Here is a 15,812-nt window from a genome sequence, read left to right as displayed (position 1 = left end):
GTCCCGGCTCTCAGCTGTTCACTCACCTCAGCTCTTGCCACTGCTGATCCCACGACTCGTTCGGCTGTCTTCTTCCCGTGACTCGTGGTCGCCTGGGTGCCACGGTTCTTCAGACGGTGCCACCTCACTCAATGGTCTTGTTATATTCATAAAGCTGACCTTCTCTTCGCTTTTTTTCCGCGACTGGCTGTAGCTGTGCTGTCTTCTCCTACTTGAACTTGCCCCAGGGTTTCGTCTCTGGGTTGCTCCGTAAGTTGCTATCGCAGCAAGGCTGATCATTGGTGATCGATCTGTCTCGGCAGGCTGCTCGCTCGCTGTCACGTCAGCCGTCACTAGATGTCACTGTTGAGCTCGTTAAAGAAAGGCATGGGATACACTTTTCATAGAGCAAAAGAAGGTGTCGGTTTATTCCCGCCTCTCTTTATATAGAGTTTTAAAGAACGCCTTTATCTATCCTTGACTGGGCAGTAACAAGTATTGATTGGTCACTCAGTCCCCTGGTGTGTACATGCAGAAAGAGTTGCTTGTGACATAGTTTCATTTTTCTACCTAAGGGTTGCAAAAACAGTTGGTACAGGTGGCTAGCATTTTTCACAATCCTAGAGTTTTTTCCTCGGGGAAAAAAGCAGGAAAGCAGGTAGTTTTCCACTGCTGCAGGACTCTGTTCTCACAAAGAGCTGTCAGCTTTCTCATGGCTTCTGTCGGCTCAAGTCAGGATTCAGTGTGTAAGGCCTTTGGCCTGCTGTTCCACCAATACAAATACTTCACCTTCTCCTTTGTTCTTGAGGAGGACTTTTTCTACCCTGCTCAAAATACTTACTGAAGCAGGGACCTAGATTTCTTTTATGTTTCTGTGAAATGGAACCTGAGTTTCTAATTGTTGTGGGGATTTTTTTGTGACTATTAGTTTTGAGGACATTCTGAAGTTGAAGGTCTAGCACCTACCTTTAGCTGCCATCTCATGAACTGGCAAATTTCTGCTGCAAAGTGACATGAGTGTGTGGTTTTGGTATTCAAAGTAAAATTATTTTAAAGTATTAATAAATAAGTGACTTCGGTCTGCACAGTTATCTGCAGATCTGAGCAAAACTGTATCTCTGATGTTAGTCCAGGTCTCTGGACTGCTCTAATATAAGCAGGTCTTTGTAACCCAAAAATCCTTGGTCTCTTGCGGAGGGCTAAGAGCTCCCTTCACCTGTGGTCACTGAGGCGGTGACAGAACTGTGGTTCCTGCTGCTGAGTGGTGTTTCAAGGTGGTCTGACAGGGGCGCTTATACCATGCCTGGAGGCTGCAAGGGGCAGCCGGGGTGCTCTGCTACCCTGGCATCGCTCTGCCGCTGCCCTGTCTGTTTAGGTACCATAAGCGATGCACACTTATTCCGTGTATACTCGGGGGAGTGTTGGGGTGCGCCGGAAGCAAAGTTGGCCAGCCGCAAAACCGGCGCTACAGTCAGGATGGCCGAGCGGTCTAAGGCGCTGCGTTCAGGTCGCAGTCTCCCCTGGAGGCGTGGGTTCGAATCCCACTCCTGACATTACCTTTTCTACTTCTGCCCCGTGAGGTGCTGTTTTGGTGCGTGGTCCCGCCAAACGCGGGTGGGTGTGGACGGGGCGCCATCCCTGCGCAGCCACGAGTGGGCGAGCGGAGGAGGCAAGTGCGCCAGGGGCGCGCGTGATGCCCACGCATTTGCGCCTCCGTTCGGTGCAGGCGATTCCGTCACGGATTGGCTCCGTCGGGATCGGCACCACAGCGGCCGCGCACGTCGTGGTTAGCGCAACTCTGGCTGCAGTCCGACATGTGGAAAGCTGGTAAGCACTTTATTGAGTGGGCCGGTTAGCTCAGTTGGTTAGAGCGTGGTGCTAATAACGCCAAGGTCGCGGGTTCGATCCCCGTACGGGCCATTTTATTTTTGACCTCGCCCCCGTGTTAGGGGCTGCTGGTGCGGCTTCTCCCCGCGCTCCTTTGGCCGCTAAGCGGAAGCGGGAGAGAACTCCGCCCTTCTGGAGGCGCCCAAACCCTGCCGTGATCGTCTGCAGAGCCGGGTAAAACGTGCCGCCGCGGACGTTCCGATTTGATTAGCCGGGGCCGATGCTTATGGAGGGCAGTATCCAGCCGGACGTGAGAAAGTGAGAGGCTGAAGGAAAGGCGTTGTCCAGGGCTGACCTCTCACGGGCGGTCCCCGCAGGAGGGCATAGCCCGATTTCCTGTAGGAAACGACACGGGCCGAGATCCCCGTCTGCGCTACGTGGCGGCACCTGAGTACGGGGGGATCCCTCCGTCTCTGCGGTGGAAGTGATAAAAACGATCGGCGGCCTGCCCAATTTATCCCGCTAGAGGGCAGACACGACCAACTCGAGCCGCGCTGTGCTGCTGCGAGCCCGGAAGAAGCGGGAAGAAAGCCGGCCAGGGGACAGAGGCCAAAATAAACCCGCGAGGTACGCCGGGGATAACCCAGGCACCGCTGGGATTCGAACCCAGGATCTCCTGTTTACTAGACAGGCGCTTTAACCAGCTAAGCCACGGCGCCGGGCGGGCCGCGGGCCAGTGCCGCCTCGCCCTGCCCTAAAGGCAGGGGCAACCTCTCCGAGCTGGAGGTTTCTGTTCCGAGCTGGGGCTCTAGGGAAGTGGCTCCGAATTCCCTCGTTTTATTTCTTACTGGTGAAAATTTTTATTGTGTCCAAAAAAAAAACAAAAACAAAAACAAAAAAAAAACCAAACCAAAAAACCAAAGAGGCAAACAGTGAGTGGATTAGGGACAACGGAGAGACAAGAACATTCAGACGAAAGAAAATAAGTTGCTCGTAGTCGGCAGGATTCGAACCTGCGCGGGGAGACCCCAATGGATTTCTAGTCCATCGCCTTAACCACTCGGCCACGACTACGGGATGTTTAATTAGATTGGTTTTCCGCATTTTCCCGTCTGGGCGGTAAATCCGCCCCTTCACTTTTGCCAGCGCGTCCCTCTGGCGTGTTCCCGACTCGACGCTGCCCACCGCGGAGGGGCGCCGGGATTTGCACGCGGGTCCCGGAGCCACCGCCCAGACCTCGCGAGCGGGGGCTGGGCTGAGTTGGTTAGAGCGTGGTGCTAATAACGCCAAGGTCGCGGGTTCGATCCCCGTACGGGCCAGTAGGTTTTTTTGGTTTTTGTTGTTTTGGGGGTTGTTTTGGTTTTTTTTAAGCCTTTATTTTTTTTCTTGCCGTTTTAGCGCTCTCGGTATTAAACTACTTCCGCCCAGGGACGGGACCCGGGCATACCCACCTCGCAGCCGGGAGGACCGAAATCACTTAGTCCCGTCCCGGCTAAGGCGTTCTCAGACAACGACGGCGGCAGGAAGACAAGAGAAAGAGAAAAAGAAGCCCACATTCCTGCCGTGACTCGGATTCGAACCGAGGTTGCTGCGACCACAACGCAGAGTACTGACCACTATACGATCACGGCCACCCAACACCCCCCGCCACCACCACGGCCGTTGATTCATGTCTGCCGCACTCCTCCAGCAATGTTCCCAGTGGTAAGGGCATGTGGATGGATACCTCACCGGCAAAAAGTGGCGATGGCGCAGCAAAACATACGACTCTCCCCGTCGGGGAATCGAACCCCGGTCTCCCGCGTGACAGGCGGGGATACTCACCACTATACTAACGAGGAATGCATCGAGACGTTATTGATCAGTGTCGGTCCCAACGCGGGAACCGCCTAAGGGGGAAATGGCGGCGGCCCGGGGGCCCTCAGGAAGTCGTCGGCGCTGCGGTGCCCGAGTGGGCACCGAGGGAGACCCTGCCGAGGCTTTCGTAACTACCTGCGGCTCGCGATTTCCTGCGTTTGCCTTGCTCTAAGCTTGAACAAAAGGTTCACGGTGAGTCCCGCCTCACGGAGCGGATTTGAAGGGTATGGCTGACAGGGAAACCCACCCCATGACCCCAAATCCATCAGCTGTTGTCTGCTATCATGAGAGGCGTGGTTTAGTGGGTGGTTTACATTCAGAACTTTCAGATAATCTCCCAAGATTAGTTGGGTTTTCCTTGCTGAAAAGACGGTAAAGTCTGGCACCGTGTAATTGATTTCAGTAACAAAAAAAAAAAAGAGGGGGGAGGAATAACAAGTTAAAAATACCATTTCCTGTAGCGTTACACAGTCTGGGCGGGATCAGGAACCTGCAGAAAGCTGTCATCAGAAGCTGGAGTTTTAAAGCCACATTTGTAACCAGTTTCTGCCATGCGCATGTGTCTTTTTGTTCCACCTGTCGCCAAAAGCGTCGGGATAAATCAAACACTATGTTTTAGTATTAGAAAGTAGGCTTTGCTTTATTCACAGCGCGGCATGCATGGATATATCTGTCTAGATGCAGGGCCACTTTCAAAACTTTTCACTTATTTATACACTTTTATCAAACGAAGAAATTAATGTCCGCTGGTTATAAACTATATAATTTTTTTCATTAAACAGTATTCTATGTCCTGTTAGTTATTGATTTTTCATTATGCACATTTTCAGTCTTCTTACTATCTTTTTCCTTGATAAGGCATTTCCAGTACACTTGCTGTATTGTCTTTCTTAGTGTCTTCTTTAACTTCTGGTTCCTGCCACATGTCCTAGAAGGCTATAAATTCTGCATTCCAGGAGTAGCAATACCTCTGTCCCCCAGACTTTGTTCACTGAAGCTCATCAGGGTTAGTTTAGCAAAACTTTGAACATTTAAGTGAATTTTCCAATCTATTCTAACGATAGCAGTCTGTAAAAAACCAGCTGCTTGCTGGTTAAAGTGGAAAATCACAATGTTTCTGAGTAGTATGCACTGCTTATGATTTATTAAAAACAATTAATTAGAAGGCTAATGAAAACTATTATATGGTAGAAGAGTTCTTGGCTAAACTGAAGTTCAAAAATTAGTTTTATGAACATGATCACTTGCCTGCAATGTACCATAATTAAGAGGGGGAAAGTAAATGTCATCCTTTACTTCCTCATTCCTGGACTAGTTCGTCTTAAGTAGTTTTCTTGGAATAGTTGTTGAAAGTATTAAATGTATTAAATCTGACTCCTTGGGGAAGGGAAAAGGAAACAGGCGTTTCAAACATGTAGTTCTAAGTATTGCATTTTGACAAACATCTGTCATCAAAGATTCACCATCTTTCACCTGCACATTCAGGATTCAACAGCTGACAAGACAATTACTTATTTCTTACTCTTGGAAGAAAAAATAATGTTAACCTCTCCCTAGGCATTCTTCTTATCCTGAAAGACTGGGAAATGTATTTGGAAATGTATTTTGAACTCTAATGACACAATAGGAGCAAAACAAACTGTGCTTCTTGCATTTTTAAAATAGTAAAATACTTATATCATAATTTTCTTAGCAAATGGTATTTTAAAGGAATGAGTGGTCAATAAATTAGGGATAACCTAATAGAAAAGGATCAAGGTTGGTAATAATATGAGTTAGGGCTGCAATCCCTTCTCTTGCAGAAAGACACCACATTTCATTGCAGTTGCATTGTATCTTCTGGCTCCTGGCACACAAATTCGCAGTTGTTCTTTCTTTACTGAGCAATCTGCTCTGAAAAGGTCTTGTCCCAGTGGCTCTGAAATTATTTTACAGTGAGATGAGGTCTACTTACAACAGCAGAAACCGTACAGCTTCCCTCTTCTCTGGCTGTTATCTTTGTCATGATGCTTCTTGAGCTTGAAATTCTAACAAAATCCATTAGAAGTGTGTTTTTGAGAAAGCTTGAGACACAGTTTAAAATCCATATTCTGCTTACAACAGGCACTCTTCGTCTTGCCTCTGGAGTGATTCTACTGCTTCGGTACTGTTTTCTAAAATTTTTTTATCAACTTCTGAGGACTGTGGTTTCTGATGGAGGAAAACCTACAGTATTAGAAGTCCCACAGTATTAATGATTGAATGCTGCTGCTTAAGGAAAGAAAAACAGCACCTGTTGAATTTAGACCACGTCGGGGTTGCGTTTTTAGGTATATGACTTTTTGCAGATTCTTCCAGTTCTACAGCTAGTCAAATAATTTTTTCTTTTGTAGACTGCCCACTTATTTTTTAAAGCCCAGAACGTCACTGGTAAATGATGCCTTTTCAATTTAAAAGTCTTTATTCTAAAAAGCCCCTTATTGTGGGGCTTTCTGCTTCTTTCTTCTTCATGTGTATCTGTAGTTTTCTGCCCTTTTGTCAATCAGATGTCTCCTGTCTTTTTCCTTCCTCACTCCATATTTTCTTACACATGATCTGTGACCATCTCCTCACACGATGTATTGGTCATTGTTTTAGTCACTGCTTTGGGGTCTTTTTCTGCAGCGCGTAGGAACATCTCTGTTAAATATTGCCCAGGATTTGAGGAAGCTCTTGTATTGTCATGATACCTTTATATATGCTTCTCTATGCAGATATTTGGCTTCCTAGTATGTTTTTTATTGATGTATTTAATGATAGGTCGTGTTAGCAGCAAATGAAACAAAGGAGAAGAGCTCAATTTAGCACTCATACTGACGGTTTGCGAAGGGAAGGGCTGGGAATTTAATTATGTCCTCTTCCTCTACAACTTTTTCACTGACTCAGAGGTATTTAATTCTGAAATATTTTCTGCCTTTTTCTAATCAATGCCTTGATTTCACAAGTGACCCTTCACCGTGGGAATGGACCCATCGCTCTTTCCATCGCATCCCCGTCCGCGGCGTGGCCAAAAGGAGGGAGAGAGGGAAGGGTCGGGAATGGTTCCTAGAAAGCGTGGTGGTGCTGCTGCTCCGCCGGGAGGTGCGTGTCCGTGTGCGGGGTGCAGCCTCGCCGAGCCGCTCCGTGTCGCCCGTAATTGCCCCCCGCGCACCGGAGAAGGGAGCAGGCAGAGAAAAACGAAAGGTGTGAAAGTCTCAATTTTTTAGGAATGCTCGTCACCCCGGTTGGTGCCCTTGCTGCTCTACCATGGCTCCATGAATCACCTCGCCGAGGCGGTGTCTAGGAAGAGCGATCGCTGTAGAGCGGTGCTTGGCAGCGGCTGCACCCACGGCACGTCTGTGGGAGCGCCTCGGGTCCTGTTCCACACACACGCTGTAATAAAATAGGCCGGTTAGCTCAGTTGGTTAGAGCGTGGTGCTAATAACGCCAAGGTCGCGGGTTCGATCCCCGTACGGGCCAATGCCGATTTTTTTTTCCCCTTAGACATGAGGAGATCTCTGACTTAGCAGAGGATCACTTAATTTTGTTTTAGGGGCGGAGGGATAACACGGAAAGGAACGCGGTACCTCCCAAGAGGAAGCTGGACTTGGGCGATCATGTGGGGACAGTGAGTGCGAGGCGGGCCGCCGCCCCTCACCACCACACCCATACGCCAGAAGCCCGCGGCAGGTAAGGTGCTACTGCCTGGTGGCGGGGAGACAACTCTCCCGCATTCAACTCCTCGTTAGTATAGTGGTTAGTATCCCCGCCTGTCACGCGGGAGACCGGGGTTCGATTCCCCGACGGGGAGATGGGACATCCTGTTTTTTCCTCGATGGTGGGGAAAGAAAACCTGTTTCCCACCTGCTTTTCCCCTTCCAGCCCCTCAGGGAAGTTCGAGCTGGGGGACAAGACGATCAGTCCAAAGCTGGGAGGAGCACGAAGGCAGAGCTGGATGCTTTAGGGCAACATCCAACAGCATTCTGATCCACTGGCAATGGAACTGGCTCGAGCAGCATTGTTCTGCTATGTGATCTGCAGCACAGATACTCAGTGCTGATTTTCTCAAACGGACAGCCATCCTTCCATTCTCATGAGGTAACACTGAGACCTCCACCCACATCAGCGAAGTTATGCTGCTGCAGCACGTCTTAAACTATTTCCCCCTCTACAGTCAACAAGATATCATCAAAATACATGTGATGAAGTACTACCTTTTCCACAGCTTCCTGAAAGCATAGTTTAAGGTTTAATATAATACCAAATATTCCCTTTATTCTTTAAAAAAATGTTTTCAAGCATTCAAACATTTTATAAGGGCAAGCAGTGCTATTTAGGCACAGATAATCCTTTCATCTCCCTGAAGACACCACAGTAGTTTGCCATTTTGCAGTCATCTAAAGCACGCGGAGTAGTCCTGTGAGGTGTTCAGCAGTCCTTCACAAGGCAACAGCAACAAAGGATGACAACATTAGCCCATCAATCTAAAAGAATGAGTTCACACACTTGCAAGTTTTAACAAGTCTACAGCATAATTAAGGCACGAGGTAAGAGTACAAATAGACACACTGAAACACCATGCAACAGCAGTTTGAATGGGCTGGTTTGCAGGCATTCCTTTTCTCTCAGAATGGCTCAGTGGAAGCAATCAATCCTGTTCATGCTCCACGTCAGTGCACCCAGTCTTTAGGATTTCGCAGAACCTCCAGAATTTCTGCTTCTTTCGAGCTCTCTGGTGGGTTGTGCATGTACTCCCACCTGCAAGGAGAAGGGAAACTCACTCAGATGGCCCAGCTGGCAGCCCCTTCTCCTGTACCAGGCTGTGTTTGGACTGGAGTTGCCTTTTCTAAGGATGCAAAGCTACATACACAGTTGATACTTTGGCTAAGATGACAGATATGGTTACAAATCACAAGTTCAGTAAAAACAAATAATAATGTCACCAGGATAGATGGGAGGAATGTTAGCTTCATCTTTTTACCAACTTTTGAAAAATCTGGAAGGACAAGGAAAAAGGAAAGAGCAATACCCTATGTCCCACAAGGCATGCAGGTTTATTTACAAAAATCTTGTAACAGTCTCTTGCGACACACTAGTATCACAAGGAAGATGAACAAAAACAGAAACCCATGGAATTCTGACAGTGACACGATCTTTTTCCAGAATCTCGACTAGAAGCTCTACGAGTCTTTGTTGAATCTTGGTTTTAAGAACAAAAGTGGCGAAAGATCCCTTTTTTTATTGAAAAAGCAATTGAAAGAGACACAACAGAGAAAGGAAAGTGTCAGCAGTCACAGAGAGATGGGTACATCCTCCCATTTTGCCCCCCAAGGAATGACCCCTTCATGCTGTGAAGTGAGCTAGTTACATTGATGAAAAAGAGCAAACCCAGACAATCACCGTAATTATGTCAAAACACAGAACATGCTACACCACCAGGCCTGGGACACATCAGGTGTTGTCAGTGGGATAAAGATATATGGTGAGAACAGCACTGCCTTCATGATTACAAGGCAGCAGGCAATTTTCCTAGCAGAAAATTCACTAGTGAGTTTTATGGAATTCATCATAGGATACCCAAAAGCAACCTGAAAGTGGGAATAAATAGTAAATGGCCAAATTTGCTGGTGTGACAAGCATAAGCAAGATGGGTTAAAACCTAAAAGGACAGTTAAAAACAGTATTTAGCCAAGCAATGAGTAATAAAATGGCAGGTGAAATTTACTGTTGATTGATGTGATGGACACAGAAAAAAGCTGCACACAGAGTGAGTTAAATTTTATTGCCCAGAAAAGACTTTGACATTGTAACAGTTCTATAAAAAAAGCCACCTCAATGCTGAACAGCAGTCAAAACCAACAAACAGAATATTAGGATTGTGGAAAGAATAATGAATTAAAATATTGCTATGCCACTATAAGTCAGGAGCACACCTGCATCTTGTATCCAGATATGTAGCTTACATTGTCTGTTCCTTATCCCCAGTTCAGAAAGGGCACAGAAAAGCCTAGCAAAAGTGGCAAAAGTATGAAACATCAACTGTACAAAAAACTAAAAAGAGCAGGAAAACAAACTGTCAGCCTGGAAAACAAACAATGAAAAACCCCCAGAAGCCTTGTAAAATAAAAACTGTTATGGAGAAAATGAACAGGAAGAAAATCATGTTACTCAGTGAGAAGTCAGATGAAGTCATGAGGTTCAAGTAGAAAACAAAGAGGTACTTTCTCATACAACACACAGTTAGTTGTAACTGTGCAGCTCTCTGCCCCACATTTGGCAGGACTGCCAGAAGCACTCATGGTTTCTAAGGGCTACTAAACAAAAATCCATGGAGCAAGAATAATAAATCTATCAAGAGGAACTAAGCAAAAAAAATATAACTTTTTTTTTTGCCAGAAAATCTCTATGCCACATACTACTGGCAACTAGATGAGTACAACAGAGAAGCAGCTGCATTTGCAGAATAGAGAACTGTACTTGTCCAGTTCTTGTATCAGGCATTAACTCATCACTGTTAAGAGACTAGAAACCAAAGAGACCTTTGATTTAATCCTATGAAGTATTTTAATAAGAACAGTGTCTGCTGCAACTCCACATAACCACACCCTTACCTTGCAGTCAGTGGCAGAGACATAAGAATGCTTTCGATTCTTGATCCTGGTGTCAGGAGGCCAAACTTTGTACCTCTGTCATAAACCAAGTTGAACTCTACATACCTACAGGAATGAAGAGATGCAACAGAAAAAAACCTAGTTTGTTAGCAGAAGTTGGTTGTGCTTTCTTCAAATGGCAGACATCAAACAAAACCAGTCTGTCTTTCTGCTGAGTTGTGGTCAACTGTTCTTTAGCATCCTCTGCATAGGAATGCAGGTGTGACCTTGCCACTCCACAGAGCACAGGGAGAAGTGACCTCAGCTAAGAGACTAGAGCAGACCAGCTGTTCTAAGGAGAGCAGTCTGCAGGCTCCTGTGCTGTACTGTTCTCCTCCCAGGCCTCAACCCTGCTGGCAAGCTTGACGCTATATTTACCTTGGTTCTTCTCTTTGTGGGGATGTAATAAAGAGAGGCCTTAAAGGTACTGAAAATAACCAGAGAAAAAATTCTACCGTGCAGTCCTCCATGCTGAAGGACACATAAGCAGCAAGGCCAGAACAGTATTTCCTGGTTCCTGGGAAGATCCAGAAACAGCAGAAGTCAGATAGCTTCAGAGTGCTGGCTGGGATTTGTAAGTGATGAAATAGACCATTTTCTTCTCCCAGCATACAAACAGAGCTGTGACAATTCATCAGGGATTATCTCAAGAGCCAGTACAGGGTGTTTGTACTTAAAGATACAGGAAGGGAAAAGCTCTTATCCATGTGCAGAAATTGAAAGCTTTACATAGCCCCATAACCTGCAAACAGACCCAGGGAAATAGACAGGCCTCAAGAGCTGGTCCTGGCTGTAACTTAGAAAAGCTATTCCGCCTTTTAAACTTTGCAGGTTTGCTAAATCCCATCCACAGGCTGGATCCTGAAAGCCCAATGTTCCCAAGAACAGTCCCACCAAATTAAGGATGCTTGCTTAAGTGACCAACAGCTGCAGGCCAGTGATCTGAACTTGAATGCTTACGCTCTTTCCATGCCAGTCTCACATTTCTCTGCAGAACAGGAGAAACTAAAGACTCTAGTTAAGCACAAAGTATAGTTTCAATTCTCCATACACTCAAACAGTCACAGGATATGGAAAACAGAGTACAACTGTACTTAAGACCAATGTACTTAAGCTTTTGCAGCATTAACAGCTGGTGACATTAAGCATCCTCCTAAGTATTTTACAGTAACCTTGGACCATGCCAGAATAAAAAAATCCAACCCTCTGTATTCTTTTACATGTATCCTCAATTCCTTTACAGGAATTTCAGTGCCAAGATCAGATGGATCAGATGTATGTAAGGAGCTGAAAGTACTCAAGTACAGTTATTTCCTGACTTTCCAGGGTTTTCCTGCATTACTTAATAGGAAGCCACCATTCTTTTACCCTTAGCTCCTCATGTGACAGGGCAGCCCTATACACACTACCTCTGGGCTGCAGGAGAGGGCAGGATTCAGGACATGAAGCACACCCACACCTCTTGGCCTGTTACACAGCAGAAGCTTCTCTTGCTTTTTGAAGGAGCTGAAAAGAAATGGTGGCGCTTTGTTTGGGTTGCTTGTGTTGCAACATGGGAGAGTGGGAAATGCCTTCTTTGAACCCTGTTTAGCAATCCAGCATCAGATTTCAGAATTAGTTCTATGCACAAAAATGCTGAAATTCTTGGTGAGCTTTTTTGGCCCACACAACCTGTAACCGTGAAGAACTAGCTCATATTTTTTCTTGCCAGCCTAGTCCACCTCCTGTGTATACTTTTGTTCCTCCAGTACTCACCGTCCTCTCCGAAGCTGTTGCCATAGCTTTTCCTCTGGTGTGAAGGAGTCATGGCAGTGCTTTTTCACAATGGGAATGTAACAAGGCACAACAGCTTTAGCACAACTCTTTACAAACTGGAATACTTCCTCCTTGGAGGGAGAGTCCACATCATCAAAGAATATGCCTCCAATCCCTCTACGCTCACCACGGTGCTTGATATAGAAGTAGTCGTCACACCTAGAAGCAGCGCCAGATGATTACTAATATAGTCCAGAGTATTCAAAGACATGAACAGTACTCCAAAGAGCTGCATGCTGCAGGACAGAACCAGTGAAATACTGCCCATAAGTCAGTTTCTGCAGGGCTGGGTGCCCCACTGTTTCCCTGACTGCTCAGAGGCAGGACAGTGCAGCATCACCTGGAAAGCACTGCTGTGTCAGTTGCAGTAAAAGCTCTGATTAAATGGTCTCTGTAAAGCTACACATCACCACAAAGTCGCTGAACACCCTGGCAGATGCGTCCATGTGGGTTAATCCAATCCATATCCTCAACCAACTCCGAACAGGGACACCTGATTTCAAAATTTTCAAAACTAAGGGCTCTTGATAGATTCCATTGCCAGCATTATATGTAGTTCTCAAATTATTTGGACAGCTTTCATATGAACTCAGACTTGAAAGAGAATTTATTCTCTTTGCCATCCAAGTAAAAGAATTTTCTTCATCAAAACAAAAGTAACCTAAGGCCCCAAGACCAGATAAGAAAGCAACTGTCATGGCACCTTTCCTTGGAAAAAGGCTTTTTAATAGTTAAAACTTGAAAGACTGAGTCATTATAGCAGTGGCTTTTCATGACTTGTGTTTAAGTTTATAAATGAGTAAGGACAGCTTATCCTAAAAGCAATTAATCTCTTTTGTATTTACAGGGAGTATTTAGTTGTGAAATTACTGTAACTTGAATGACTTAACTCCATCTTTCTTATAATTCCTTGCTTGGGCGTGCAAGTCTTCACACAGAGGAGAAAGCAAAACGAAGTATGAAGCAGGAACCATCAACATCAAGAAAACCTGGCCTTCCATTAGGACTAGTTTTCCATACAGGACCAGTTTTCCATATATCCACAATCGTTCTCAAGCATTATATATGGCATGGCCATAACAAGAGAGGCATAGAGATGTAATAGATAACCTACACTATTTTTTTATTCACTGGGATAATCAGTGTTTTCTATTTTATGAAAGCAGGAAGAGTTAGGGAAAAACACCGAGTCAGAAACATAAAAGAGAATTAACCTGACAAAAATCTTAAATCTAGATCAGGTAGACAATGTGGTAAGTGTAATAATGTTTTTCTTTAGCAAAGTGGGAAAACGTCTCCTACCCCCTGGAGCTGGCATTGCAAACCTACTTAAGCAGCAAAGAACCAGACCATTAAGGTAGATTCTCTAAACTACCATGCAAAAAATCCTCAGACAGCAAGACTGTAATCTCAAGGCTCTACAATATGTCTCTCTACTAAGTGATTGCCACCCAAACTATAACACCCATTTAATCTCCTGTCCTCAGACAAGACCTAGTAGCTTACAAAAGGGTACTCCCACCTTCCTGCATACACAGCTTGTGGCAGATAGGATTATCAGACACAGAACAGCAAGTTCCCACTTAGTAGTGGAAGATCCCATCACTTGTATCTCTCAGCTCAAGAAGAACATTCAAAGTTTGCATCTTAGCAAATGTGCTGTTGAACTCCCAGTGAATGTGTCACCAGAGAAAAAAATACAGCTTCATCAAATTATGAAGCTTCTACATTAAGGACAATGTCCTTGACATACCTGGAAATTATCTGGCTATGAAGGCCAGACTGAATGCAGAAAAACAAAAGTGGGATTTTCAAAACTGCTGTGATGGCCCAAGAGTTCACACTGAATCATGCACATTTACCACGAGTTCACTGTAAAGAAAATTTGTGCAAGTTCATGGGGCAGAAGTCTTATCCTAGTTTGACACCAGAGGCTAAAAGGAATTTTATCAGCTTGGTTTTTCTTTGGGCTGTAGACTGACAAGCCTAGTTGTCAGCCCTCAGACTTGAAAAATCCAGGATTCTGTAAATAAGATATTTCTTTAGACAACATTTTGTCCCAGTACACTTCTGATTTTCATTAGGGCTTTCTGATACTTTTCAAAAGGCATCAGAACCTACAGTTCATAGCATACACTTAACTGCCAACACCCAGTGCTGCTTTCTGCTCCCCCCAAGCACACCTTCATCCACGTACCATTTCTTGTACTTGGGATACAGCTTTAGATCATGCTTGTCACAGGCTTCTTTCAGAGTCTTGTGAAAATGAATGGCATCCTCTTCATTTAGGTAAGTTGGAGTGAGGTCAGTCCCACCACCAAACCACCACTGTTTAGTTCCTATAGCAGAGGCAAGCAGCAACATTTGTCTTTTAAACTTCTGAACAGCAACTTGTTGCTAGTGGTTCACCAAGAACTAACAACTACTTTTACAATACAAAACAACATCATTTTTCAGCGGTATCCCTGAACTTCAATAGTGAAAAATTTTACTACAAGGTAGTGCAATGATCAGTGACTTCAGGAAAACATGAAACAAACTTCAATGTAGTGAAAACCATTTTGGACTACTGACCCTGACTACAGGACAGCAGTTTCACAAGATGGGCTGGTGTGTCTTGACATACCTGGGAGCAAACTCGCACTGGTTCTTGATCTCTTACCCAGCCATGCATTCACACTTCCTTGGGGCAGAGTCAGACACTTCATACATTCCTCATTGGACTATAATCCTTACCATCTGCTTCTTCAATTTCAAAGTATCTGTAGTTGAAGTGCATAGTTGGAACATGAGGATTCTTTGGATGGATAACAGAGCTCACACCCATGGCACAAAAAGGCAGCTTCCCTGGATAAAAGGATGCACAGAAGAAGCTCTTCAGTTTTTCAATAAACTTCATTTGTTATCATTTAAGGAATATCACTATTTTCCCTTATGCTCCAAGCCACAACAGGAAAGTGTCTCATGTCAGGTCACCATCATTATTAATCGGTAGGCAAGTTACTTCTTATCCATACACTTCTGTGCACCTAACTCAGCGATTTCTTTGGTATTTGTTCTAAAACGTGACAATACCCACTAGATGAAGACCACTTAAAACATAAGGCACAGCTAAGGCTTTTTACCACCCCTGGTCCTCACAGTTACCCTTTGTTACACAAAGGTGTGTTGAGTCCCCTTTAGCCTTCAGGTGTTGTTGGTTTTCTCCCTCCACTTTTTTGGTACATAATTCCTGCACCGTTTCACTGTTGCACTAGAGCCTCATTATTGAGAGGCCACCTGTGCCTACAATATATTCCTTATAGTAGCAAGACAGAGAGAGAAGCACTCCCATACCTGGCTTTCTAGGGACATGAAAGTCCACCTGTCAAGCTTACTGATTAGAAATCACTATGATACAAATGAAAACCTTTGAACATTCATCAGTCTGGCCTTCCTCATGTTCTGCTCAAAGGCCAGGTTGCTTTCAGAGTACCTGAACGGGAATACTCAGGTCAACACGTCCAGGTTCCCTATCCCAGCTGCGCGATAGACGCCTTACCGTCCTTGGCCTTCAAAGACTTCCCCCTGCTCCGCATCTGCCGCGCTGCCTCCTCGGACAGGAACCCGGACACGACGGACACGTTCACACCCGCCTTCTCGAAGACCTCGCCATCCTGCAGCACGCAGCTGATGCCGCCTCCGCCT

At 45.4% G+C, this 15,812-nt stretch overlaps 2 protein-coding genes and 9 non-coding genes across 13 annotated transcripts in view; 6 read left to right on the top strand and 5 right to left on the bottom strand.

The window, feature by feature from the left end:
- The first annotated feature begins 1,449 nt into the window (after positions 1 to 1,449).
- Positions 1,450 to 1,532, top strand: TRNAL-CAG. The gene has a single exon. It is a non-coding gene; the product is annotated as a tRNA-Leu (tRNA).
- A 293-nt stretch (positions 1,533 to 1,825) lies between these two features.
- Positions 1,826 to 1,899, top strand: TRNAI-AAU. Its single transcript has one exon. It is a non-coding gene; the product is annotated as a tRNA-Ile (tRNA).
- A 552-nt stretch (positions 1,900 to 2,451) lies between these two features.
- Positions 2,452 to 2,525, bottom strand: TRNAT-AGU. The gene has a single exon. It is a non-coding gene; the product is annotated as a tRNA-Thr (tRNA).
- A 273-nt stretch (positions 2,526 to 2,798) lies between these two features.
- On the bottom strand, positions 2,799 to 2,880 carry TRNAS-AGA. The gene has a single exon. It is a non-coding gene; the product is annotated as a tRNA-Ser (tRNA).
- A 174-nt stretch (positions 2,881 to 3,054) lies between these two features.
- Positions 3,055 to 3,125, top strand: TRNAI-AAU. Its single transcript has one exon. It is a non-coding gene; the product is annotated as a tRNA-Ile (tRNA).
- Positions 3,126 to 3,365: 240 nt separating this feature from the next.
- On the bottom strand, positions 3,366 to 3,437 carry TRNAH-GUG. The gene has a single exon. It is a non-coding gene; the product is annotated as a tRNA-His (tRNA).
- Positions 3,438 to 3,575: 138 nt separating this feature from the next.
- Positions 3,576 to 3,647, bottom strand: TRNAD-GUC. Its single transcript has one exon. It is a non-coding gene; the product is annotated as a tRNA-Asp (tRNA).
- A 72-nt stretch (positions 3,648 to 3,719) lies between these two features.
- The window catches only part of ST3GAL6 (ST3 beta-galactoside alpha-2,3-sialyltransferase 6), an 81,714-nt gene continuing 69,621 nt past the window's right edge, over positions 3,720 to 15,812 (top strand). For 2 of the 3 annotated variants that reach the window (XM_031056658.1, XM_031056655.1), the window contains exon 1: positions 3,720 to 3,855. The gene's annotated coding sequence lies outside the window, so the exon portion shown is untranslated. Of the gene's footprint in view, positions 3,856 to 7,323; positions 7,351 to 15,812 lie in introns of those variants that run through there. The other variant, XM_031056656.1, reaches the window with a different exon arrangement.
- TRNAI-AAU lies at positions 7,067 to 7,140 on the top strand. Its single transcript has one exon. It is a non-coding gene; the product is annotated as a tRNA-Ile (tRNA).
- TRNAD-GUC lies at positions 7,400 to 7,471 on the top strand. The gene has a single exon. It is a non-coding gene; the product is annotated as a tRNA-Asp (tRNA).
- The window catches only part of CPOX (coproporphyrinogen oxidase), an 18,794-nt gene continuing 10,872 nt past the window's right edge, over positions 7,891 to 15,812 (bottom strand). Inside the window, exons 2-7 of the mRNA XM_005420623.2 lie at positions 15,667 to 15,810; positions 14,862 to 14,972; positions 14,323 to 14,464; positions 12,066 to 12,284; positions 10,272 to 10,376; positions 7,891 to 8,418 (exon numbers count right to left, since the gene is read on the bottom strand). Of these exons, the coding sequence (XP_005420680.1) occupies positions 8,331 to 8,418; positions 10,272 to 10,376; positions 12,066 to 12,284; positions 14,323 to 14,464; positions 14,862 to 14,972; positions 15,667 to 15,810 (809 nt within the window). The 3' untranslated portion in view covers positions 7,891 to 8,330. The remainder of the gene's footprint in view (positions 8,419 to 10,271; positions 10,377 to 12,065; positions 12,285 to 14,322; positions 14,465 to 14,861; positions 14,973 to 15,666; positions 15,811 to 15,812) is intronic.

Source organism: Geospiza fortis, unplaced genomic scaffold (assembly GCF_000277835.1).
Source record: "Geospiza fortis unplaced genomic scaffold, GeoFor_1.0 scaffold1, whole genome shotgun sequence".
NCBI lineage: Eukaryota > Metazoa > Chordata > Aves > Passeriformes > Thraupidae > Geospiza > Geospiza fortis.
This window is presented reverse-complemented; position numbering and strand designations above follow the sequence as displayed.